Source organism: Lipophrys pholis (assembly GCF_963383615.2).
Source record: "Lipophrys pholis genome assembly, chromosome: 13".
Lineage (NCBI taxonomy): Eukaryota > Metazoa > Chordata > Actinopteri > Blenniiformes > Blenniidae > Lipophrys > Lipophrys pholis.
Window position 1 is genome coordinate 4,289,171 of NC_137632.1, and position 26,846 is coordinate 4,316,016.

The following is a 26,846-nucleotide window of genomic DNA, read 5'->3' on the forward strand; positions in this document are numbered from 1 at the left end:
TCTGCTTGTGTCGTGCTCAGTTTGACCTGCAGGCCGCAGTATTGTACTCACAACGACATAGCTCCATGAAACTATTACAACACACTGTATGAAAAAGCTCATAAATTCACAGATAAAAACCTTTGATCCTCCTGCGGCGCTTTGCTGTGGTCTCTCCTTTAAAGCAGCTGCAGACAGTTGAAAGGCAGAGTGTGTGAACTGAGCTGATATTTCAAAAAGCATTGTATGAAAGACTTGCGTTGCACGGCGAAGAGAGACGTGACCTTCATATTAATAGATGGAGCTCCCTCAGATGCTTTGGTGGCACAAAGCTGCGGGTTCAGACTCAACTCTTTACAGTGACGCAATCCTACAAGTGGCAGAAGTCAACCTTCTCCGACCGTTCAGTCTGCCACAGGTTTTATGTGACTGTCGCTCCTTTAAAGGGGACATATCATGCTAAATCCACTTTTTTAGCCCTTAAATGCATGTTGTTGTATATTTAGAGTGTTTAGAAGTACAGAAAAGTTCAAAGTAGTCTCTTCAGGTGCTCCGTTGATATCTTTATATTCTGTTTTGGTCATATTTTGCGATCGGTTTCGATTTTTCTATTCTCTATTACGTTTTTTGAACAATGACGTCACAGTATTCTCAGCGGAACTGCCAAATTAGGACATCGACATTTCGAGCAATCCGCCATTTTTGTTTCTCGCTGCGATTTTGTAGTCCAACCGAAGTTACGAGAGGATAAGTCGAAATGTTCGGTTGTTGGATGTAGTAACCCACAAGCTTCGTTACACCGTCTCCCAGCATCAGAACCTTTTCGAAGTGCCTGGTTGAGTTTTATTTTTCACAGAAATGTACCCACATCTGTGGGTAAGGTCATTTTTGTGTGCGCGAATCACTTTAAGGACGACTGCTTCAACAACCTCCGCCAGTATAAAGAAGGATTTGCCGAAAGACTTGGTCTGATTGAGCGGTCAGTTCCTTCTATCTATGGAGACGACGAACAGAGCACTTCGGTAAGCTGTATATAACGCTAAAAAGTGTGATGATAAGACGTCCCTGTCATTGTTTTGTTAGCATTAGCAGTTGCACCGTCTTCATATGTTAGCGCTGTGTGCTCGTTTTAGATTATAATGTAACTTCTGTGTTAAATAGTCGTTGTAATACAGGCAGTATTGTAGTAGTGGGCATGGATGGAGAAGTTAGTGTAAATATAGTAACACACCATTGCGTTACATCCATATGAAGACGTTGTTCTGCAGCTGCATCATCGTCATTTTCATCTCGCTCCGCCGGGTCCGACTCTGGCTCCAACATGTATGGCTGGATGGACAAATCTTCCGTTGTTGACATTTTGTAAATAATGTGTGAATATAAAGTTTCTGCGCCGCTAGATAATTGTATCTGTTCTATCAAACTACAAAGATGGCCGAACACGGTGACGTTGAACCGAGTATCACCTCTGCAACCTGGAGAGGAGGCGGGGTATGAAGTGTCTCATTTGCATTTGAAGAGACCGCCCCAAAACGAGTTGCTCTCAGAAGCGCATCAGAAAAGGGGTAGAAAAGGGGCCTGTGGAGCTCTAATAATGAGGAATTTAGACCCAAGCATTGCAGTTTCGCGTTGTATAGACCACAACTGTATGATTTATATGTAAAAAGGAAGGATTTAAAAGCATGATATGTCTCCTTTAAATGTGTGTTCTTCATGCAGAACCCGGAGATGCCGGGTTCTGCCTGAAGGGAACATAAAGCACAAAACACACATGTGATGCACAGAGAAGATAAACTGGAAGGTGTTGCCAGGGTTTTAACGCTTCCTCTCTTTGCTCCGTAATCGTAACATTTAATTTGCATCTCCATGATTCTCAGGTCCTTGTAATCCTCCAGGGCAGGAGGTCTGTGTGCGATGGTTTGTTTGCAGACTGTGTGGAGCTCCGCATGCTGGATTACCATGAAGCCCCGGGAGCATGCTGAGATTTACGGATTTTTCTGTCAAAGTTGTCAATGCAAACTTTTTCCCTCAATGTTTTAAGTCAAATTATGACAATTGTAAATCACTTGTCTCCTTGTGATGTTGATACTATCCACCCATCTTGGATCCTGCTTTATCCTTTTGACCATTTTGCTATGTGTGAACCCCGACACCACTGTGCAGTGTAACGTACAGAAAGTTCTTTTTTCGTGTGCACAACTTCGGTATTTGTAAATACTCATCGGCAAGTTCTGAATTAATTCAGTCATCCATCACTGCCAGTAACACTGAAGTATAAAATATGTGTTTCATTTCAGCTTCTCCGGCTTTTGTACGTTTGTTGCCTGAGCTTCATATTCTTCTAAATCGGGATAAAAATACCTCGATTTCAATTGTGTCCTTGTACAATGCATTGTGAATTTAGTGAATTTTGTAGTTGCATTTGATTGCTGTGTGTCAGCTCAGACTGACTGAAAGATATTTAGTTTATTCCTGCATGCATAGTTAATACTTGCACCGTCCTTGCAATACTTGCAGCATGCATCCAAATTCAAATTAAATGACGATCAGTGGTTGAAGTCTACGTTTGACACACAAAAAGCGACACCACAGAAGAGAGAGCCCCTAACGCAGGTCATCAGACACAACCCCTTCCAGTCCTACTGTAGGAGACCTGCCAGTCTCTTGTCAGATTTGCAGCGAGTCACGTTCACTAAACAAAGTGACTGGCCATGAATGTGGGACTTTCCCAGAGCTCCATTAAATGGGCGTTGATAAAGCTTCCAAGTTGAGCAATCAGATGTTTTAAATACCAAGTGTGTATGCGTTTCACCAGAGCGGCACATCGTTGCAGTACCTCATGATTCTTTGATTTAGGGTAATTGCATTTTATGCAAATGAAGCAGTGACCTAGATAGATAGATAGATAGATAGATAGATAGATAGATAGATAGATAGATAGATAGAACTATTCAAAGCCCACAACATTAGAAGCAGGGCTCCATATGATTAAAAACGCACACACACACACACACACACACACACACACACACACACACACACACACACACACGCACACACGTATAAACTCATCATCACATTAAAAAAGACAAGTTGAGTGGAGTTAACTTTAAAGTTCTACTAACTAATATTGTGCAGTAGAATAATATTTTCACAAAGAACAACATTTCACCTCTTTGAGATTATTACATTAATAATCTCAACTGTGGTAGTAATAAGCCCTGCTGAAGAATATAACTTGACAGACCCATTTTTTTGACAGGCTTTTAGATGAACGTACACGTAAAGTAAGGCTGATTTAAAAAAGACAGTATCAGCTATTAGATTTATTGTGTATTTTCAGTTATCGTAGCTCCAAACAACACGAGTTCTTTAAGTTTATTTATTTTAGTTGTGGCCAAAATCTCTATATTTGAAGGTTTCGGGTCTTACTTGAAAGAGGTTTTTTTTATTTTTTAATTTTAAACGTGGTTCAGTTAGAAGAGCAGGACATTTGAAAGATTTCCAGATCGTGTGTGTGTGTGTGTGTGTGTGTGTGTGTGTGTGTGTGTGTGTGTGTGTGTGTGTGTGTGTGTGTGTGTGTGTGTGTGTGTGTGTGTGTGTGTGTGTGTGTGTGTGTGTGTGTGTGTGTGTTACCTCGACAGAGATCATGCAAAAATAAACTGAAACTATACAAGTATAATATATAAGTTTTCCCAAACTAACATTTGCCATCATTTCCTTTCTTTTTGTTTTTTTTTCTTGAGGGAACTTCTTGGGTTTTATTATGAAAGGTCAAAGGTCAAAGGTCAAAGGTGAAAGAAAGGTCCGTCATTTCTTCGGGGTAAAAAGCATGCAGCACTAAAACACAAAGACTTCCACAATATGCAGCACGTTTAAAGACACTAAAGCAAAGACGCCTCCCAGAAATACTGTCATCATGAGCCAATATAAAGTACTAATTAGATTTTTAAATACCACAGAAATGAGTGGATAAAAGTGCCATTTTTTAAACAAGTGATCATTTTGATTTTGAACACGGCTGGTCTTTCAGTTCGTAAAGTGGTGAGCAAAAAGATTCAACTGTTGAATTAATTTGCACACTGAGAGGGGGATTCGAGGAAAGTGGTGTGATCTCATAGGCTCTCTCGGCATGCCGGGCAGCTCAATGGCCAAAATGCAGGAAGTGGTGGGACTAAACGGTTCCTCATTACACTTCCTACAGATGGGAGAAGTGAAATTTGGTCCCGGTCAAAGTTAGGTCATCAACTTAACTGGCAATCTACACACAATTCAGACAGCTGCATTTATATATAACCAAGCCTACAATGACAAAACAACATCTTGCAGCAGAGACATTCAATGATCTAAAAGCTGGTTCTTCAGGATGAACTTTGCAAACTACTGTAGTGTTGTGATACAGTTCTGACAACCGTGCAGACAGTTTGCAGGAGGTTGAGATGCTTATATTTTCAATATATTGAAGGGATGTATCTCACTGTACAGCCAGAAGACTGGAGCTGTGTCTTTTGTGCCTGGAGTAATCACACTTCCTTGTGTCTGGATGTGTCCCAGCTTTGCTCAACGATCCAGACATGTCTTTTAGATTACCTGTTCACTTTGCATTTACTGCTTGTTGACGGCCTGACGCTCTGATTCTGCACCTGTGAGGGCCCGACGACAGCCCGATGACGGCTCTAGTGTTCACTCATCGAGGGGTAGCTCCAGCTCCCTGTGACCCTAACTTGGATTGTAATGGAACTTATATTGCACTGAGTAACTTCAGTGGGGAATATCACACTTCAAGAGTAGCTGACTGGAAAAGTAAGACATTTGTTAGAGCTCCCAGATGCTGTAATCCTCCATGTATATCATTGATTTTACGAACATTGTTTCATCCATTCTTTGCTTGTATGTATAATGAAAAGGTTATTCTGTGTTTTGATGAGACATTTTAGTGAAACAAATATAAGTAAGCCACTTTTTGTTTTCATGTGGAATGCAGAGTCTTCACCCGCTCTCTCACGTCAATCCACCTTCTAGTTTCAACTTGATAAAACTCAGGTAGGTGGGGTAGCGCCTGCACAGGCAGCAGTCCACCACAAGGCAAACACTGATGCACAATTTAGAGTCACCAGTTAACCTACGTGATTATTTACTCACTGGCTTTCAACACAGCATGAGACGTCAATCTGATTTTATTTGTGTATCTGATTTATATAATATAATAAAATATAATATAATATAATATAATATAATATAATATAATATAATATAATATAATATAATATAATATCAGAAATCTGTAATTTTTTTGTTTGATGTCTTACATTTTAAATCATACTCCTCATGTACAGCACTTTGTTTTAATGTTTCAACCAAAGCACTTTAATAATGATAATAATAATGATAATAATAATGATAATAATAATGATAATAATAATAATAAGTTTGAGGATTTGACTAACATAATTTGTTTTACGTTTTCACAATTAAATTAGCATTTAATACCCCCCCCCCCCCCCCCACACACACACACACACACACACATGCCACCTCTTCCCTGCATTGATTTTGTTTATTTTTGTTTATTTAAGATCACAATTGGCCTTTTTAATCCAAATGTATATTGTGAGAGTAATTGTTTTGGAAGTATGTGAATATGTCACAGCTAAGACACTTCACAAGTTTGTGTGTGTGTGCACGCACGCGCGCACACACATGCCCGCCTTCCTCCATTGCTTTGACATTGTTAGTATTTCAGATTAAAATTGGCCTTTTTAATCCAAATGTAGCTATTTAGTGAGAATAAATAAATAAATATGATTATTTAAGTATGTAAATAAGTCACAGCTAACAGGTTTTGCTCGCGCGTGTGTATGCGTGTGTTTGTGTGTGTTGGTGTGCGTGTGTGTGTGTGTGTGTGTGTGTGTGTGTGTATGTGTGTGTGTGTGTGTATGTGTGTGTGTGTGTGTGTGTGTGTGTGTGTGTGTATCTGGGGTTAAATATTCAAAATGGCGGACGGAGGAGCAGCAAGTCAAGATGAGAGTTCGGGTCCAGGTAATGATTACAGCATTTTACATATTCATACTCATATTCAAACTGCGTCGCTCGCAGTTTATGATCTCGGAATAGTGATGAAACGCGGATTGACTAACCAGATGAGGACGGCGGGTTGTTTTTGTTTTTTTTTTGTTTTTTTTTCCTGCACTCCAGCCGAGCCAACTGTAATTTGACAGAGGAGGAAACGAGCTATTGCAGTGCGACGGCAAATTACATGGAAACATGCCTCCCCCCTTTGTGTGATTAGACGGCCGTACGCCGCTACATATTCATACCTCCGTCGACAAATACAGTTTAGCATATTTTATTAGTAATCGCCGTCGTGCCTGCGGTCCGTGTTGTGACACATCGAGACGGCGCGCGGAGGCAGTTTGATTGAAATGCGCGTGCTAGCGGGTTAGCGTTAGCTCGCCGCTAGCCGCTCGGCTTTGTGTTGGTGCGCAGCTTTTTGAGAGAGCTTTGCATATTCATTTGTGACGAGCCGAGCCGGCAGATTCCTCCCGTCTCCCCCTCCCTTCTTACACCCGCTTTTTGTTTGTTTGTTTAACGAGGAGAGCGAGGGGTGGAGAGTGCACGAGTACACAAGCAATGCCCTGTTTTTTTTTTTTTTTTTTTGGGAAGCAGCGTAATAAAGCCCGAGCTGCGATGTGATTTTTTTACAGCAGCCTTTTGTGCTCGGCGCAGCAGCAGCAGCCTGTTGTGTTATTCATGCGGGGCCTGCCTCGACCAGAGTGCGGACTTCAGCATATTCTGTCCATGGACAAGGAGCTGGAGCTCACAATAAACAGCCGTAGTGACTGCACACTGTACGGCCGGGGGAGAGGTGCCCAGCAGGATGCCGTAGTGATCGAGGCTCCACCGCCTCCTCCGATAACTTTGAGCTCATGTTGCTGGAGATGATCACCACACTGGGGCCTGGCATGGAGAAACTTATCCTCCTGTCCATGACACTGAGCTACACAATACTGCGTTCAAAAGCATGGGAGACTCATGCAAACATTTATTACCGTCCTGAGACACATTCTCTGATTTTTGGAACTTTAATTCCCTCTGTGCAATGTTTTATCACATGTAAACCACAACGAACCCGGCCACAGCTGGAGTCAGTTAACCGTGAGAGTTTATATATTCATTATATTGTCTGTTAAAATGCAAAATTGGGATCTTTCATTCTATCTCCAGTTAAACAAGGTTAAAAATCCATCACACTTATTTCCCATTTACTTGACAAGGCCTTTGAGTGAAAATGCAAAACTTCCGTTGCATTTGGATATCTGTTCAAACAAATACGATGCTCGGATCAACTGAAAATGCACCTTTTGGAAAACGGTCCGACTTCATCGTCGTGTAAACAGGCAGAAACAGAAGTTTCTGGAAATGTTGAGGGCCCTATCTCTTTGTAGACGGCGGAAACGCTGCGACTGTTGATGAGCACCACGGCTGTAGTGAGTGATTCTTCTGCACATGCGAGTTGATGGACAACAACAACATTTACGTCCAGGGTGTCATGACTCCCAGTCCAGGTTCTCCTGGGACTTGGTAGTTTTATAGTTGAGAGTCACACGGAATAGTAATCCAACAGATGTCAGTCTACTCGCTAATGTTAACGTTTATAGCGGATTGTTCTCTGCACGCTTGTGTGTGTGGTTTCAGTACAAAAACAACCTATGGTGCTAACCTTTGGCCTGGCATGCTGACTACATCATTTTCAACCTGCTGTCATTTCCATTTAAACGGACATTGTTGTCAAAACGTTGTATATTTGTGAAGATCTACATTATTCTTGATCCTACTTTAATAATTCAAGTGGGGAAAGTCTGCTTTAACCTCGAGGCCACCACAGCTCAAACCACACCAAAACCAGTTATATCTGGACTAGATTAACCATGGGAGTTTGTATATACATTATACAGTTGTGATGTAATTGAAGTGTTTAGCTTCTTGTTCTGTCCTAAATCAGGTTAGACAGCTCAACGTATTGTGGCTGCTGATGTGGATCATTTCCTGTGTCCACGATGTGGAAAAAGAAATGTTAATTTCATTAATGAAATCACACACTGTTTTAGTCATGAGTATGTCTTGGACCATGAAGTACAAACTTCAAAGGAGTAAGTAGAGTAGGGTAAAATCTGAAACTAGTAGTAAATTCTTCTACATTTTTATAAATGGATCTGAAACTTTGTTTTATAAAATTCACACTTTTCCTTGGATAATTTCACACAGCATTTAGGAATCCAGAAGTTAAGTTTTGATTTGGATGTGGATTAGTTTAGTCTAATAAGACGCACAAGAAGCCTAAAATTGACTCCAAAGGTTGTAAAACTTTCCTTGAAATGTCTAAAATGATGTCTACAAATTGTAAAAACAGACTGGGCATTCTTTTCATTCAGCTTTCCTTTCATGTGCCAAATCAGAGGCTTACTTCAGTGCCTCGATCTCTGACAGCTTTGTAAAGTACTTTCCCTTTTTTTCTTTTCTTTTTTTTTTTTTTTGAAACTTGAGGTGGGAGTAGTCTCATGCGTTTCGGTCTGCCTGGTACAAGCTCAATCCATCTCATTACAATATATAATTTACGTGTGCAATGTTTCATTGCCTCTGACTAAGTGGTTGTTTTTTGCTTGTTTTAAAGCTGCCGTGCCCTCCTTTGTAGCCCGAGTTTTCACCTGAGTGCTGAATTCAAAGACTGTACCTGTGTATTCCCCCCCTCCAGGCACAGGGAGGGGTGGTGAGGCCCACTTCCGGACGGCCACAGTAATAACAGGCAGGGCATTCTTATTATTCACTCTGCTGCATTCACGGCCGGGCAAGACGCAGCATGATTCCACCCCCCCCTCGAATAGTTAGGTTTGTCATTTAGCCTGTTTGAAAGAAACGAGAGTCTGAAGTCTTTTGTACTAATAACTTCAGAGATATGTCCAATCTTAGATATATGTTTAAAACTTTTTTGTGTGTGATTTTTCTCCAGTCAATCCGGTGGTGTTAAACATAAGGCACATGCGCGAAAACTGGCCCGCAAGGGTCTCCAGTCCGGCCCGCCAAACCAAGCAAACTGTGAGCATTTCAAAGAGAACATTGATTAAAAAAAAAATTCCGTTTTTTTACACATTTCTTTAGAGTAGCAGACACAACACTGAGACCCGAGCTGAGATATCAAGGATGCTGCCATGAAAGATGGCAAACGAGCATTAGCCTCAAAGCTATGCTGTCAGGGTGAGTTTGTAAAAACATGCATAATGCAAGGGCTATAGGAGAAGTTATTTGGACATTTCACAGTATTTTGCACCAGAAGGTTTCATTATAGCTGGCTTTATGTTGAGATTGCAGTCATAATCAGTAGTAATTGTTTTGTTATTGCAAAAATATAGACATTTTCACCATGTATACTCTGCACCACAACAAAAAAATTTTTTTTAATTTAAATTAAAGGTTATTTTGGTACTATTTTACCAGTCCAGCCCACTCGAGATGAACTCTATGTGGCCCATGAACTAAAATGTGTTTGACACTCCTGAATTAGGGCTGTGCGGTATATCGAATATACTCGATGTGTCGTGGCTTGTTCTCTGTGCGATATAGAAAATGACTATATAGCGAATATTCGAGTATCGCACTGTAGCCTTTAGCCACGGGCATTAAAGTTCCGGCTGCAGCCGACGGGCTGTCAGAGACCAAACTAGCGCTCCTACAGACATCCTGTACTCTCGCAAGAGCTACGTCAGAGTGCCAGCAGAGCGCGTCCGCTGCCCCAAGGCAACACCTCCGTTCGACTCCGGCCTTGGTCCAGGACCCCCAGCATGTGCGGGCCGGACGACCATGTCACCTGTCCATTGTTCTTACCTGCCCGGGGGAGGGCGGCGTGGCGTGGGTTCCACGTCCAGCTCTACGCCAGGGGCCCCACACTCGGAACTCTCAACGTGGTGGAGGCGGCCCGGCCCAGGCTGTCCCCTCTGGCTGTCCCTACATTTCCCCTGCGTCGTAGCGGGGGTCTCCTCCACCCTCCGTGGTAACCCACCGCATAGCAGAAGACATGGTCCCAGTTAGTGAGGTTAAAAAGTCTGGATTCAGAAAACACACTTGACCCCAGATGTAATCTGCCCGGTCGCCAATATTTTGCAGAGAAAGCTCTTCCTGCGTTGTTTACTCAAGTGAGAGAAAAAAATACAAAAAAAAAAAAAATGACGATTTCATGATGAAGCTGTTTAATAAATACTGCTTCAGCAAGGTCCACTTCGTTGTGATTTCCCCCTTATTGCATCCAATTTAAATATTAGCATATATTAATGTAAACAGTAATGTTTTAATGTAAACATAGAGTCCTCATACTAGTGTGATTGCATGCATCTAAAGTGTTGATTTCAGGCCAAGCCAAAATATTGAGATATATTGTGTATAGTGATATGGCGTAAGAATATCGAGATGTTAATAAAAGGCCATTTCACCCAGCCCTAACCTGAATTAAACAGTAATCATGTGGACCATCGACATGTGGTTACAGTTATCATTTGTCAGTCTGCATCAATCAACTATCCATCCAGCCATTTTCTTCCGCTTATCCGGGGTCAATCCATCAACTATATTCAATATATTCAGTTTTCCTTCATAATGAACTGAACATCTTTTTGTTATGGTCTGCTGGTTATTAAAACGCTATTTTGGAAAGACATTTGTTTAAAAATTTAGCAGCTAATTGAGTGAGTGATGGATTAGTGCAGGGGTGTCCAACTCATTTTAGTTCAGTCTGTCTGTTTGCAACGTGTTTGATAATTAGTCCCAGAAGTTACTACAATCTCAACATAAATCTCAACATAAATGTCCCAAAAACTCCTAGAACTTCTGGAGTTTGAAGCCTTTTGCATGCATGTTTTTATAAATGCTAGTCGTCAGCGATGACGTAGCTCGCTTGAGTCTCAGTGCCATTTTCTATTACTTTTCATAAAACTGTTAAAAAGTTGAGGTTTAATTTCAATCCTTGTGATTTTCTTGGTGGTTTCCAAGGGCCAGGTTGGGGCCTCTTGGGGGCTGGTTTTGGCCCAGAGGCCTTATGTTTGATGCATGTGGAGCCTTGTTGCTGACGTTCATTAAAGTTTTGTGAGGTTTTAGTCGTAAATATCGGGACAGTAATACACTTTCTTGCTGTTAGATTGTGTCACAGTCACTGTGTTATACCTGAGGTTTTATACCATCTGAATGTTACGATTTAATCTCACTCTGTAGTGAGTTTAATGACGACATAATGCAAATGTTAAGAATAACCCGAAGGATAATTGTTCTCCTGATTGATAGAAGCTGTCTTGCTGAGGGTTCGTAGATTGTTTGCGTTTGATTCCCATATTTTCTGGCGACTTGAGACACAACGGAAAGACATTTTTAAGGCATCACATCTATTTTCCTCTTGTTACCTTCCATAAGTCATTGAGAAGTCTCAAAATGCGTTGGACTGCATCTGAAAGCCTCCTGTGGAGACATGGCAGGGGCTCAGAGCGATGTGTTTTACTGTTCATTTGGACAACATCAACTTTTCATCTAAGTTGAACAGATTCTGGAACATTTTATTCTTATGATTACAGCATATTTGAATGTTTGTTTTCATGTATTTCTTTTGTTTCAGATGAATGTAGCTTTGTCAACACTTGATATCAGTTGTGTCTATTGTGATGTATGTACGTGTTTGTCGCTTCGCCAGCACTGTTAGTGCAGGAATCACAGGGTAACTTTGCCTCCAGCAGAAACAGCATCACATTACAGGCAATTTTGTGACATGTGATATACTGGAAGAGTCGTGATACAGAAAGATATACTTTGTTTCATAGGAAGGCAAGGACGGGCTTCATCTAACAATGTTTTATCTATGTAAAAACTCTTAAATGTTGTGCTTTAAAGTTACTTTTTCTTTGCTAGCATTTTGTGACCGTCTGGAAAATAGGCTCACTTATGTAAATAAAAATAATTGGCTTATTAAAGTGGGTTACTTAAAGAACAGATTAGAAATAATTCTGTTTTCCTCACACTTAGACTACTTTTCTCATTTAATCAGTTTTACAGTTCCACCCTTATTCCAGCCTTGTAGTTTCATCATGAATATTCATTGATGTAAACACGGTTGTAATGAATAATGCATCATTCACCGTAATAAATTCAGGACATGCCATTTCAAAGTACTGAGAAGGCCTCCATGAAGGCTCCAGTCAGACAAGCTTTTTTCTTGTGGCGGAAGAGAATCCTAACTCATGGGAGCGGTTTGCAGTCTTCTGGACTGTTGCGCCTTGTTTTCAGTGTTTTCCAGTCATTCCTGACCAAACAATACAATGATTAAAATTAGTACAAGCTTTTAGCTTCCATAGTGCAAAAAACACACCGTTTCTTCAATCCCGACATGTTTAGCATTTGGAAGATGGTTGAAAGTAGGAATCCAATATTGTGTAGCTGTTTAGACTACTTGTTGCGTAACAAAAAGAATCTCACAGATTTAGGAGCATTATTCCAGATGAGTAACGTTGACATTAAAATTACCAGTACACACATAACAGCATTTTATTAAAAGTTGTTTAAGTTGAAATACAGGTACATGAAGTAATTGAAAAAGTTTCTGCAGTTGGAGCCACATTTAGCCTTGTTTGACTAAAGCGGGAAATGTGCAGAAGAAAGTAGTTAGTGTGGGTAGTTAGTGAACGTGCTCATGAACACAGGCTGTCTTCACTGATTTGTAGCCGTGGTGAATCATGAGGCTAACCTCTGCATGGGCTGATTAGAGTGAGCTGAATATTCCTCTTTGCCATCCCTGAGAAAACTGCACTTTCATTTGGTTAGATTGAATTTTCCACCTAGCCTATAGACAGTTGGCTAATGACCACCCTAGAGATATACCACGGTAGCCTGCAGTAGAGTTAGCCCCCCATTACTGTTCATCAAATTACACTGCATCTTGTGTTTTTGCTCGTTTGTGGGGCGCAGACCAGTGCTGCTACTTTTCCTCCCTGTTTGTCAGGCTGTTTTGGTTTAATGCACTGACTATATTGCACCATCAACATTAATATCCAAACAATTTAAATGGATTTCAGTGCTCATGTGCAGCTTCTGGTTGCTTGGGCATTATCTAATTGGCACAAATTGAACAATTATCTGTCTTGACCATACATCCACTATGTGCCTCATGTTGCTCTGGCTGATCCAGATGTGGAGGAGCGGGCTCGATGTATTCTGTGTTTTTAGATGAAGAATATAGATGTTGAGGCAAGAATGTGAATGTGCTAATTAAGTTTTGCTTTGTCTCATGTTGAATCTCTGCACTCGCATTAACGGCTCTGCAGTATTCATCCTGCCTTCCCTTATTACAGCACTAATGAGATACCTATTTAAAATTCTCTTCGCAGGATATTTGTATAATGCATTGTTCCACAGCAAGCTTTTGCAAACCGTTCATCCAAGTAACTGTACATGTGTAGGAGCTCACTGCTGATAACCGCTCCTGTGTTTGCCGCTCCTTTGTTTTCTCATTTGATTGCACAAATTCATGTAGATTAGACCTACTTTTTGACCTGTTGGAGACACATAGTTGTGATGACCTCTTTTTTTTTTTTATGTTGTGGCATCTATAAATACCCTGTCATGGTGAAAAGTAGATAAATAGGTTTGTTTTGATTCTGTGAATGTTTCTGCTCCTTTTTACAAAGATAGTTAGGGTTAGTTAATCAATATTACTGTGTGTTTGTGACTGTACCGAGAATGTTATAAAGACGTGACATTGTTGTGTATTTCGTATGTGATTGGACAGCCGTACTGCTTAGAGCCACCATGATAAAATCTATGTGGGCACAAAGCTCCATTTCTGAGTTCTGGTACATATCATATGAGTTATGGTTCTGAGAAATATGTTCGCCCTCAGGCTGTTCCCTCCTGGAGTCGCCACTGTGATGTGATCTGCATGTTTGACTTGGCACCAGTTTTACGACTGATGCCCGTCCTTTCGCAACCGTAGGCGGGATTAGGGGGCAGTGGGATTCAAGCTCCGACTTTTCAGTGAGAAGCGAACATGCACAGGAGAGGAGGTTGAAAGTTAAACTTCTCTTTTGCTCTTGGTCAGGGAAGTTATTTCTAATCGGAGGTGCTACCGCTTGATTTGTTGATGAGAATGAAATGTGTGAATAGTCCGATTATTTGTTTACTATTTACAAAGCAGCATAGAAGCAGTCAAGTAGTAATAGATGGATTAAAGTAATAGAGAAAATATGAAATGTCTTGCTTCTACAACTCCAAATGGTAAATGTATGCATTGTTCTCAAGCTTCTTCAGTAGTTTGATTTGACTCTTCATCAGTGCTGGGTGATTGAAGACTTTCAACAGCTCAGAAAAAGGTCCTTCAAGATGCACTGTGCTAAAGCCCTCGAACCCTGTTGGCATTGTTTGATTAGGTGAGCTTGTATGTAAATGCCTTTTGGCGGGCAGTGCGATAGGTAAATCAGTTGATTGGGCCTTTAGGCAGGGGCAGTTGTTGTGGATTTAGTTGGTAAGCCCCTTCCCCCCAAGGACCACAATACAGCCATGCATTCCAGTCCAGCCGCCGGTTCGCTGGACACCTGCGCCGCCCCACAAAGCGGGCTGTTTGGCAGCTGTATGAACTCCGAGGCACACGCTGGAAATGAAAATGAAATACTAATGGAATGTAAAGCTAATCTAAATATGCTAATCCCCCCAACACTTCATAAACATAGACGGCCGCAGCCCGCCACCCACTTTCTGAAGTCGCTCGCTGAGGAATGCTTTAGCCACGGGGGGTCCAGCAGTAATGACGGGCTTGTGGTGGATTAATGCGGAGTTATTTATTTCCGATTGAGCGAGTTCCCCCTCCCACTCCCACCCTGCACTCCCTTATTTCCAGCGGTGGAGTCGGGTCTCTGTGACTCCGGGAGGTGTTCTGAACGAGCAATCATAGACGCCCTGTTAATGCAGTCCGTCATGCTAACATGCTCAGACCGCCGCTGACAGACCTCATACTGCATTCTGGGATATCTTCAGCCTTTTACCTGCTCTTAGCTAATTACTTTTTAGGCCCTCGCTCGTTCAGTAATTGGTCTTGTGCCGCTGCCTCCCCTCCCTGTGCTGCGCCAAGTGTGAGTTTGAGCACTTTTTTTTTCCTCCTTCTCTCCGTCGTCCTTATTCCCCTGTTTTTTATCGTCCTCCAAAAGCCATCCAATTAATATGCTAATGAGCTGATAAATATTTATAGGGTTTAAATTATGCAGAAAGCTTTCAGAGCCCGGTGTGAAATGCGTCGCTCGCAGGACTTCAAAGCCTTGCATTGCTAACGAGGCAGGGGCAGATTTGCATACGGCTTTAATCAGCTGAATACTGATTATGCTTCATTATAGAGTTGGAGGAAGGGGGGCCAGGCCGAGTTGGGGGAGGCCGCCAGCTGCACTTGTCGTTTGTTTCATTTCAGCAAGAGAGAGGGAGAGAGAGGGTGAACTTTTCAGAAGTACAATCTTGGCACACAGGCGAGAGAGAGAGGGAGGAGAGAGTGAAGGAGGAGAGGGAGTGCAAAGTAGGCACAGTAACAGAAAGGGGCAGAGCTATAAGAAAAGAAAAGAGAGTGCAGACACAGGCAAGGAGAGCTGTTTGCCTAAACCCTGTTGGCTTTCCCAGTATGCATTTCCCAGTGTTGTTCAGTGAACCGTGCGGCCGACACTGCCACTGTGTCTGTGTGTAACCCGGCTTGTATTGAACTCTGCTTGCTGCTGACCAGTGGAGAGTGAAGAGAGGGAGGAGTGGGAGGAGGTAGAGAGAGCGCCGGACGCCTCGTCGCTCGCTGGGTGGGTGGGTGGGTGGGTCTGCCCGGCCGGGGCAATTTCACTTGATAGGTTCAGCCGCCATGCTGGAAAACGCAGGTGGAGCAGGAGCGGGTGAGTTCTTCACAACATTGTGTTGGAGCTCAGCTGGGATTTGTTGTTGGCGTCTGTCCTTGAGGTTTCTGTTGTTGTCTGCTGTGCCAGTGTTTGACGGTGTTGTTTGCAGCTTTCAGAGGTGCACGTCAATGAAATGGACTTGCAAAAAAATAAAGAAATGAGATACTATTTTGAAATATATTCTAAGACTAAATGGGAACACCTCTCAGATCGCTGGGAAGAGGTGGTGTTTTAGCAGCGATAGGTTTGAGTGGTGTCTCATTATGTCTCTCTCTGACTTTTTTTAGATGCTAAAGTGAATAATCAGTCAGAAACTACTAAATGTGCAATGGAAAGTGGTGACGGGAACACCGGTGAGTGATCTCCAGCTTTTCTCCTTCATCTTTTCCTTTCGTTTTCTTTGCCTGGTTGACATGAGGATGTGTTGAGTTTTGCATCCTAATGCAACAGGTGTCATATTTTGACTCATCAACCTGTGAGATCAGAGAAACGAGGCTGCTGTCCAATTTTTGCATCAGTTCTTTTATAAAAGATGCTTCTCAAAAGTCATTGTCAGCGTCCTTTTTAGATGTTTTGCCTCTCTTGAATATTAATTGTTTTGGAGTGTCTGAATGCTTCATCTATCCTGTGACGCAAAGGATCAAACTCAGAGGGCTCAGAGGCTTCTAGATTTGTTGCACAGCTTCCGTTTTTTGTGTGAAAGATCCTAATGCAAATGTCACATTAATTCTGTGCTTATTCAAGAGTCTGCATTTCAACAAACATTAAATTTGTGCTGCTACTTGTAAATATGCCTTTGTTACATGAAAGCTGTCTTTTCATTATTGTGTCCTTTTTTGTGTGTCAATAACGGCACAGATTCTGATTTAGAAAAAAAGAAAAACATCATTTAACCCACCTGGCAGATTGCTTCATGACTGTATTTTTGTCCTCAGGAATCCAAATCAATGGATTGGACTTTCAGAGGCAGACGGTGCCAACCACAAGTGCAATCACTAATGCACATGCACAAGCCCTCCTCCAACAGGTACCCGATCACATACACAAATGCACAGCATCACACACACTTTGAGTGAACCTCCCCCACTTCCTCCGGTTCTTGAGAAAGGAGCAGGTGTGATGATGTTTTGGCATAATGTTTTGCCTGCCCCTGTCGTCACGACCGTGAAGGGAAAGTGGGAAGTTTGCACAGGGGTTTGCTCATCGACACTCAGACTTACACAAGCAGAAAAGAGTTCATTTGAATGAGCCAGGCTCTCCCAGTGTCGCCTGGCAACAAGGCAGATTAATCAACCCTGTATGCTAATTAGCTGCTCTGCGGTTGCTCGGAAACAGATGGCCGAGAATATGCAAATCTATGCAGAATTTACATGCACTGCATAACAGTTATTTTAATTAGCATCTCAACTCTCCCCTCCCTTCACTTCACTTTTCTTGTCTCTGAAGGCTGCAGCACATTTAAATACCCACTTTATCGCTGCCTTTTTAATTCAAATTCCTCTTCCTGCATAAACACTACAGACTTATTCAGAGCGAGCTTCTCAGGTAACAGAAATCTGACTTTCTTCCGTCTTTCTATTTTAACAACTGCATTCATTTAAAATGTCTTTATATCTAAATTACATGCTCATTTGAATTGCAACATTTAATAAATTGTCTTTACATTGGTGACATGCAATTAAAACTCAGTTATAGCTCTTGGAAGAGTTCCGCTAAGCCCCCTTCTCTGCTTCACCTCCACTAGTCTAAGTCGGAAGACTCGGGCGCTCTTCCGACCTCCGTCCAGCAGAGCGTTTTGCCTCAAACCCAGCTAATGTTGGCCGGGGGACAAATTGCTGGAGTAAGTGGCCTCGTTGCTCTGAGTTTCAAACATGATCGCAGTCATGTGTCCTGGGGCTGACAACACAACACCATCCCAGCCAGGCTGATTCTGACTGAGGTTGTTAATTGGCGGCTTGCCCTGATTTGGTGGCTGGAGCTGGTGTCCCCTCTTGCCTGTGCGCCTGTTCATCTCTGTGGTTGTCTCGTCTATGTCCAAACTCCTCCTGGATGGAAAACAGAGAGGCGTGTGTGGACATAGGCTGTGTGTCTCTATACTCATCTTCGAGATAGCCACATGACACACTCCATATCCATGCTCACCCCGAGGCCTCGAGAGACCGTCCGGCTGAATGCACCTGCTGCTATGCAAGGCGAGAGTGAATGTATGCTGTGCATGTGGATCCGAGTTTACACATGACATTGACGTGCTCATTTGCACTTGTGCCTGGCTCAGCTGCATGAATGTCCATTTGTCTGAATTGTGTTGTCACGACAGCCAGGTTGCAATACGGCTTCGATACTAACTAAAGGTTACACGTCAATTCTTCTACATGGTAAATGAAAAATGTGTGAATCTGTAATACATGAATCGGTGATTTTGGTAATTAAACTGAAGCTCTTGACTCCAAATGTAACAGTTCAATGTGTTTTCAACAATACAAACTTATGATGTGAACCAGACAGATCCTCAGCCAATAGAGCAACACTGTAGGTAATGATATTCAAAATGATCTTTCTACACATGATAAACAGTTTGTAATATTTCACTGCTCTGCTGTTGCAGGTACATTTTCATTGGATTTCACTGTTTGCTTAAGTATCAAAGCCAAAACTCACCTTGGCCAAGTCTGTCTGATTAAACTTCTTTATTGATTCTAATGACACTTTTTCTTTTGTGTGTGTGTCTTTGTGTGTGTGTGTCTTCATGTTCTTGGTCTTTCTTCAGTTGACACTGACCCCAGCCCATCAGCAGCTATTGCTCCAGCAGGCCCAGGCTCAGCTCCTGGCTGCAGCCGTGCAGCAGCATTCTGCCAACCAGCAGAACAGCACCACCGGGGCCAGCATCTCAGCCTCCGCAGCCACACCCATCACCCAGCTGCCCCTGTCACAGCCCATCCAGATCGCCCCCGTAAGAGAAACTCACCCATGCACCAGAGTGAACCAGACATACTGTTGGAAAACTTTAAAGAGTCCCAATTTAAGGGCTGCAGCCTTTGGAGGACGCAGCCTACAGATACAGGACCCTTTGAAGGCTGCACGATCTGCTACTTAAAATAAAACTGAAATGAAATCATGTAGCCCTAACACACCAGAAAAATATTTCAAACACGTTGTCAGAAGAATTATTTTTTTTTGTGTGTGGTCGGTTTTTTTTCTTAGTTATTTTCATGAAATAGAGCTTTGTGATGCCATCTTGGGAAGGACTTTTAAAAAATGTATTTGTTTTTTTTTCTTTTTAAATCTGTCATAATGATTCGGAACAACAGAATTGCCCCAGGTGCTGCTATTACAGATTTTTACATGGATATCAAGCAGCATTAAGCAGTTTGACTGAATGTAACATAATTGGCTGAGAGACTGTGTTGCCATTTGGTGGTGTCAGTTTGTGTTGTTATTGCTATTCATGGTATAAAAAGGTGACAAAGTCTGTCGTAATGGTCCCAAAAGATATGCAAATTTCTCGATGTGTGGCTGTATAATGTAATGTAGTGTAATCTGTGCACAATAAATGCCCATGTTTTTGTATTGATACCTGTTTTGTCTGGCAACAGTTACAGCAGCAGAATCTGAGCCTACCGCAGTTTGTTCTGCTACAGCCCGGCCACCCGATCGCCACACAACTGCAAGGGGCTCAGTTCATCATCTCACAGACACCGCAGGTCCAACAGGGTCAGTAACACGCCCGCCCTCTTACTTTTGCATGCAGAATCATTAGGAGAGGTATTGAATTTATATTCTACCTTTCTGTTTCTCCTCCCCTGGTTCATCTTTTACTCCTCAGGCATGTTGCAAGCCCCGAGTCTTCTAAATCAACTACCTCAAAGCCAACCTAACCTCCTGCCGACTCCACCAAGCATCACCCTCGCAACTCAGGTTGGCAATGATGCAATCACCTCTTATACACTCCGAGAAATGTTTAACTTACACTGGCTGGGCTTACACTCCTTCAGCTATAATTAATCAAAGAGCACTTCTTCGAAGTATTTTCCTTTAGTTTTGATCGTTTACGTCCGTCCTGTTTTAGTTTCCAATCCTCCCCTCAAACCAAAACGACATAAAAAATATTCATGTTTTCATGTCTCTGCTCGCTGCAGCCCGCAACTCCAACCCGCACAACAGCAGCCACACCTATTCAGTCCCTGCCCCACAGCCAGACTCCACCCAAACGGCTGGATACTCCCACTCTGGAGGAGCCTAGTGATCTGGAGGAGCTAGAGCAGTTTGCCAAGACTTTCAAACAGAGACGCATCAAGCTGGGCTTCACGCAGGTGTGTGTCGGACTGAAGAGAATCGGTTGATTCTCACCGTCTTTCTTCTATTTTTAAATACACTCGTGTTATTTGCCAGCAAATTCCTGCAGCTAATTTTTCCCCCTTTGCCACCGTCTCTTTCACAGGGGGATGTCGGCCTGGCCATGGGGAAGCTGTATGGAAACGACTTCAGCCAAACAACAATCTCTCGTTTTGAGGCCTTGAATCTGAGCTTTAAGAACATGTGCAAACTCAAGCCATTGCTGGAGAAGTGGCTCAACGATGCAGGTTTGTCCCTAAGCTCACCTGGCCCACTGATAAACGTCCAGCCGTTTGGACTCGGATGTGCCCTGGCCACCACCTGTCGCAGACGCACTTTGACGGTGCCATGCCACTCTCCTCTCGGCCTCCACCTTCAGATCAGACCACTTCTTCCTCACCTCTGCAGTCACAGATCTCTCTGTGGCTCTCACACTATTTACTGCTGTGACAACGCGCTGCCGATCACTTGCGTTTCATTTTATTAGTGAAGCCTCTACTGTGACCACCAAATATGATTTTCCTGACCTCCACCTCCCCCGTGACTATTTCGCTCTCTGTGAAAATAATTTCCCTTGTCTTCTATGCCGTGATTTAGTGTGAAATGCCATCGAGCAGCAGGTTTATTTATATGCAGAAATATTCATGAGGTTCTTTGCATTGACCATTCATAATAGAATGTGGGTGTATAGCGGGCGGGATATCATGTGAACCCACCTGTCCAACCTTCAATTATTTTTTTAGTGAATGCCATTTTCAGCTTTTGGGCGCCTTTTAGTATGGATCCTACACAATGTTTTATAAATTCTTCACCTGGTCACTCTCCGTTTCCTTGTTTCTCTGGGAATGAAGGTGGCCTGCATGTCTTTACAACACGTCTTTACCTCCTCTCCCGTTCCTTGTGTCGGTGCTGTTTGTGCAGAGAACCTGACTTCTGACCAGGCCCTGTCCAGCCCCAGTGCCCTCGGCTCCCCGGGAATGGGCATGGAGGGGCTCAACCGCAGACGGAAGAAAAGGACCAGTATCGAGACCAACATCCGAGTGGCCTTAGAAAAGAGCTTTCTGGAGGTGTGAATTTAAGTTTGTGCTCATGCTCAGATGTTTATTTAGATAAGAATGTAAAACCATCTATTGTCCAACATAACCTTTTAGTTCCTGCTGGCCTTCTTGGCTAATCAGTCACAGTTTTACTGACCTCTTAGTGTTTAATTTAATCAGTTATGGTAGATGGGGAGAGCACATACCATCTATCCAGTGGCAGCTGATGATAAGTTTCTTAGGTGGGGCTCTTATTATTAGAAAATGAAGCGAATACAGTTCAGGGCCCATTGCTAGTTTGTTGGCATAAACAAATGTTGATAGTATTACAGTTTATTTATATATTTTATAATAAAAAGAACCCATTCCTCTTGCTTCCACCATTGGGGGCGGCACCCCTGCGCCCTCTATTGACCGGCCGCCACTGCATCTGTCCATACGTACATAGTTGGTTTCACACTGAGAGTCCGTTGTGGCTCAGTTGCCAAACGGGGTTGTCTTTTAAGCCCAAGGTTGCAGTCCAGCTTCAGTCATATTGAACATATTGTTATATAGGTGAAATCCTTTCATACTGACTCATAACCCACTGATTCTCACCTCTGTTTGAAGAGGTTGAGGTTCATGAAATGCCGATCAAAAAAACTGCTTGGTGGGTCCGGCCTCAGTGTGGGAAATGGTATGAATGCTGGAAGAGAAGAAGCACTCTGGACAGCTCGCCAGTTCATCACATGGCCAACGCAGAGCAACAGAAAAACACACACACACGTTCCTACATGCTTTTAATTTACACAGTAGTTCAACTGAAATGCAGAAAGCCCATAGAAAAGGTATGCAGAGGTTGAAAATGCAAACAGAAAGAGATACTCTCGCTCTGAGGTGACAGTGCTTACAACTAAATCATACAACAAGGCCATAATGTAAACATTGCTCACACTTTATGCTGCATCGTCGATATCAACATACTCTTTCATGACTACCCCCTTGAGTGAGCCCGTAATAGATGTTATCAAGCAGCTCAAGGACGGCGCTCTGTAGTCTCCTCAGTGCTCACAGGGAATCTCTGGCTTCTTTGCCCTCTTCCAGCAGAACCAAAAACCTACCTCTGAGGAGATCACCATGATTGCTGACCAGCTCAACATGGAGAAGGAGGTGATTCGGGTCTGGTTCTGCAATCGTCGACAGAAAGAGAAGAGGATCAACCCCCCGAGCAGCGGCAACACTGGAATAGGCAGCACGCCCATCAAAACCATCTTCACCCCCAGCAGCCCACTGGTGAGGACTGGCAGGCCTCTGCTTCGCTTTGGCTCTGTGCTGAGCCATAATGACACAAGGCTCATTATCTTGTTTTTCGCTGTAGTGAGATGATGTGTAAACACACAGTGGCTTATTCAGTGTCGTCTCTTCCTCTGGTGACCAGGTGGCCAGCACAGCAAGCCTTGTGAGCAGCCCAACTATTACTACGCCCACCACTCTGACTGTAAACCCAGTGATGCCTCTCACCAGCACCAGCGTCTCCACTTTGTCCTTCTCAGGTGTGTATGACTGTGACTTTTCACTGTGTGCCTATAACCTCCAAATTCCATAAAATATCGGTTATTTTCATTCCCTTCTCAATCAAGGTGCAACAGTTGGAGCTACAAACACTGCATCTGTCATCTCCACTGCACCCATGGTTACCACGACCGCCAGCTCTCTGTCTTTAAGCCCCTCCCCGACGACCATTCAGTCCATGAGCACAGAGAGCAAGGCAGGCACTCAGGCACAGACGGTTGTCACACATACCCCGACGTCAATAGCTACCACTCTGGGGACGGGGCAGGTGATGGTGGCGGCTCCAGGTTTCTCCGCCGCCCACATACCCACCAGCGCCAGCTTCGCGGCCATGGCCGCCGCTGCTGCAGGGCTCAACCCAGGACTGATGGCGTCCTCTCAGTTCACTCCAGGGTTAGTTTGTGGCGCGTTCAAACAAGGCCTGTCATTGTTGTTCCTGCGGAGTTCACCCAGTTGTTGAAGTGTTGTAGTCTCTCAATGATGTGTGTGTGTGTGTGTGTGTGTGTGTCCAGGGGCGCCCTCTTCAGTCTGACTCCCGGTGGCCTTGGCAGCGCTCTTAGTCCGGCTCTCATGAGCAACAGCACTCTGGCTACCATTCAAGGTGTGAACTGATGCGCTAAACACACTGAACACATGCTGCTACACTCTTATTATGTTGCGGTTTTACAAAAAAAACAAAAACATATGAATAGAAGAAGACACATCATTGCAGCACCAAATGTATAATATAGAAATGTTGTAAACCTGCAACACTCAAATTCTGTAACTTTTTTCAACTGAAAGTGAGTTTTAGAGTTTAATTAGCATTAGCAATGCTTCAGCACAGCAATAGAGTTTCTTTGTTCTTGCCTTACATATAACTAACAAAATCTACTAAATTGATAATTTTTTGGGTTCTTTTATGTAAAATCTATAGATTTTACCTACTTTTCTGTGGCTGACCAACATCTTTTGTATTTTTTATACATGAGTACCCAACAAGTGGTGTCCTCAATACAGTTTATATGATTTAGAAATAATTACAGTGCTTCGAAGCAAATAAATTTTCTTTCAGTTTGTCACTCAAACTCTGGTCTTAAGAAAAAAATGCAGAATTTCCATCTGCAAACCCGACATAACATCCTGAAACACAGCACACAGAGCAATTGGCATAATTACCATAAATGTTTCTGTGCTATTAATGTGAATATTTTCAAAAAAGTCTCACTTGTGTCTTAAGCTCTCACTGGACGTCATAAGATCCAAATATGATTTGAAATATTTATGCTGTCCTGCTTTAGTAGCCACCAACATTAGTGGAACTGAAATATGATGTATCCATGTTCCAAGAACAATAATTACTTAGTAAATGCACAGAAAAATACTGAGACAAACCATAATAATGATGTTTCGAACATGGCAGCATCTGAATGCTGCAAGCAACAAGTATTGACTTGTTTTTCATTAGAACATTTGTCACTGATGAAAGTGTAACAGACAAACAGGAAGAAACTGCAGTTATAATGTTTAATTTTAATTAAAGAAATCATCTTCACACAGAGTCCTTAACTGGAAGCTCTGATATGAACGAAGTACTCGGATTCAACAGCAAATGAATTAATGAATGACCGAGTACAAGAGCCAAATAAAGTGCGGGGAACAAGTGAAAATTAATTGCATGGTGAACGAGATAATCCACCGTTGCTTTAATTCCAAAGCAAACAATTGAAAACTTTTGAATTCTAACTTAGTAATTCGTGCTGCACCCAGAAAGTGCCGAGGTCGGACAATTACCTGGGGAAGACGGAGATGTTTGTCCTGCAATACCAGGATGTGAACAAGTAGAAATCATCTTGTCTTGACCCTGAAACAAAAATCATCACAGTTCGCTCATGACAAATATGTACAGCTGCTCCTCTACGCATGAGAAAAGCACTATAAAGTACATTTATTTGTGAGTTTGTTCAGTTATAACATCAATTAATCAATCTTTTTTACAGAGTTTTGCACGATGAGGAAATTATTTATAGGCTCAAAATTCAGTTTATTCGTAATAAATGTGAAATATAGGGAACTTTAACAGTGACACAGTTATGATAGTCAAATGCACCATTCTGTCATCACCGACTGTCCGCCGTGTCGTCCCGCAGCTCTGGCGTCGGGCGGCACCATCCCCATCACCTCGCTGGACGGCAGCAACCTGCTATTCGCCAACACGTCCGCCGGCAACACGCCCAACCTGGTGACCACGCCGCTCTTCTTGAACCCCCAGAACCTGTCGCTGCTCACCAGCAACCCCGTCAGCCTGGTGTCGGCGGGCGCCGGCGGGCTCCACGTCACCACCGACGCTCATCACCAAGCCACCACGGCCGCCGTGCCTGTGCAAGCCACCACCATTACCACTGCCTCCAAGGCTCTGTGAAGCCGCTCCGCCCGACGACACGCCCCGTTTGAAGGCATCGCCCCCTGTGATGTCACGCGGGGACGCGGGCGGCCGCTTGATCTGGCCTTCGTGCTTCACTAACCGCCACTCATTCTTTCCATTGTATCTACCATTATTTAATCCTTTTGCTACACCAAAAAGAAAACGGCCTTAAACAAGGTTGTGTTTGACTTTTCAGTTTTTTTTTTTTTTTTTTTTAAATGATTCTTGGATGTTTTTTTTTTTTTTCTTTTCTTCTTGCATACAGTAGCCAGATGGACACTGTTGTTGTCGTCCTGCCGCTCTTCATGAACCTTGACCCGTGTCCAGGAGGAAAGAATCCTCGGCACCTTCAAGCTGTTCACATTTTGTACATATAATCCTCCTGTTTCCAGGTCAGAATTTTCTCTGAAGTACTTCTAACCAAAAATGAAAAAAAAACTCTCTCTTTTACTGCTAAAATTTTACTGATTTACTACTAATTTCATGATCGTCGTCATCACTAATGGGGTTTTAAAGGGTCACCCTATCTCTCATGATCTCTTTTGGATTCTTTGGACAGGCCTTGATGTAAATCATATCAAAGTTATATTTTTTTTTCTTTTTCTTTACCGTCTCCATTTTTTTGGAAGTTTTCAGAACTTTGTAAGTCTAATATTAAGTTAATGTTTTAACTATCACTTTTTAATCGTGGTTACAAGGCTTTAAAAACAAGTAATAAGTGGCCGATATAAAGGTTATCATTGCTTTAAGGGTCGGAGGGACCGGTGGCGTCTCCTCTGGAAACACTGAGTTTTACAGTCTGAGCTTTTCGTCAGGCGCCGGTCTGTAGGTGTGGCTTTGAGACACTGACAGGATCGGACTGAAAACATTGAGAGCTTTAACAGGAGCTGCGCGTGTGCAGCGCTGCGTCTGAGTGAGGGTGATTTGTTTTGCTCTGTGATCCATTGGGGAAAAAACTACGTTTCACTTGGATTCAGGCAGGGAGTTGATGTTTGCCGTGTGCTTGATGCAGATGTTGACGCGTCGCCCACGAGGCGCCGCCGACGGCTCGAGTTGCGGTCGTACGGCGGCTCTGGCTAAGTTGGGGTTATTGTATCGTGGGTTTTTTTTTTGGGGGGGGGGGGGTTTATTTTTTTTGTTTGTTTTCTTTTCTAATGGTAGTACCGTCGTATCTACTTGTGCACAGTATCTGTACCAAAAAACTGGATTGATGAGCTGCAGTCTGCCTGTTTCGGGGGGAATGAAACCTGTCTTATATTTTGTCTGCAGTCGGTCGACTGGCTTACGTACTTTAAGATATACCAAAAATATTTGTTCAAATAATTGCTGTGTGTAGTCGGTGTAGCTTAGTCTCGTCGTTATATTTATGAGTACAGAATCTCTCTTCATTGTCAACAGAATATAGAAATGCAATATTTTGATGATCATTTTCCAAAGATGACATTTGTTTCCCTTTTTAATTTGACCACGCGTCTCGTCGTTCAATTTTTAATTGGCAGCGCAAATGACCAAAAAAAACGAGTGATTGATTGGTGGGTTGGGATTTGACAAAGTAGTTTTTTGTTTTTCTTTTTTCTTTTCCCAAACTCGTTTCTTTTTCTT

At 42.8% G+C, this 26,846-nt stretch overlaps 1 protein-coding gene across 1 annotated transcript; it reads left to right on the forward strand.

The window, feature by feature from the left end:
* Positions 1-5,972: 5,972 nt before the first annotated feature.
* Positions 5,973-25,666, forward strand: pou2f1b (POU class 2 homeobox 1b; the record flags this gene model as incomplete). Its single annotated transcript, XM_080478271.1, has 15 exons — positions 5,973-6,018; positions 16,208-16,273; positions 16,856-16,947; positions 17,665-17,760; positions 18,688-18,897; positions 19,514-19,631; positions 19,744-19,835; positions 20,057-20,230; positions 20,359-20,500; positions 21,174-21,319; positions 22,373-22,561; positions 22,707-22,821; positions 22,909-23,233; positions 23,353-23,441; positions 24,970-25,666. The coding sequence occupies 15 exons, from the start codon at positions 5,973-5,975 to the stop codon at positions 25,239-25,241; spliced, it is 2,172 nt and encodes a 723-aa protein (XP_080334397.1). The 3' UTR covers positions 25,242-25,666.
* Positions 25,667-26,846: the final 1,180 nt, after the last annotated feature.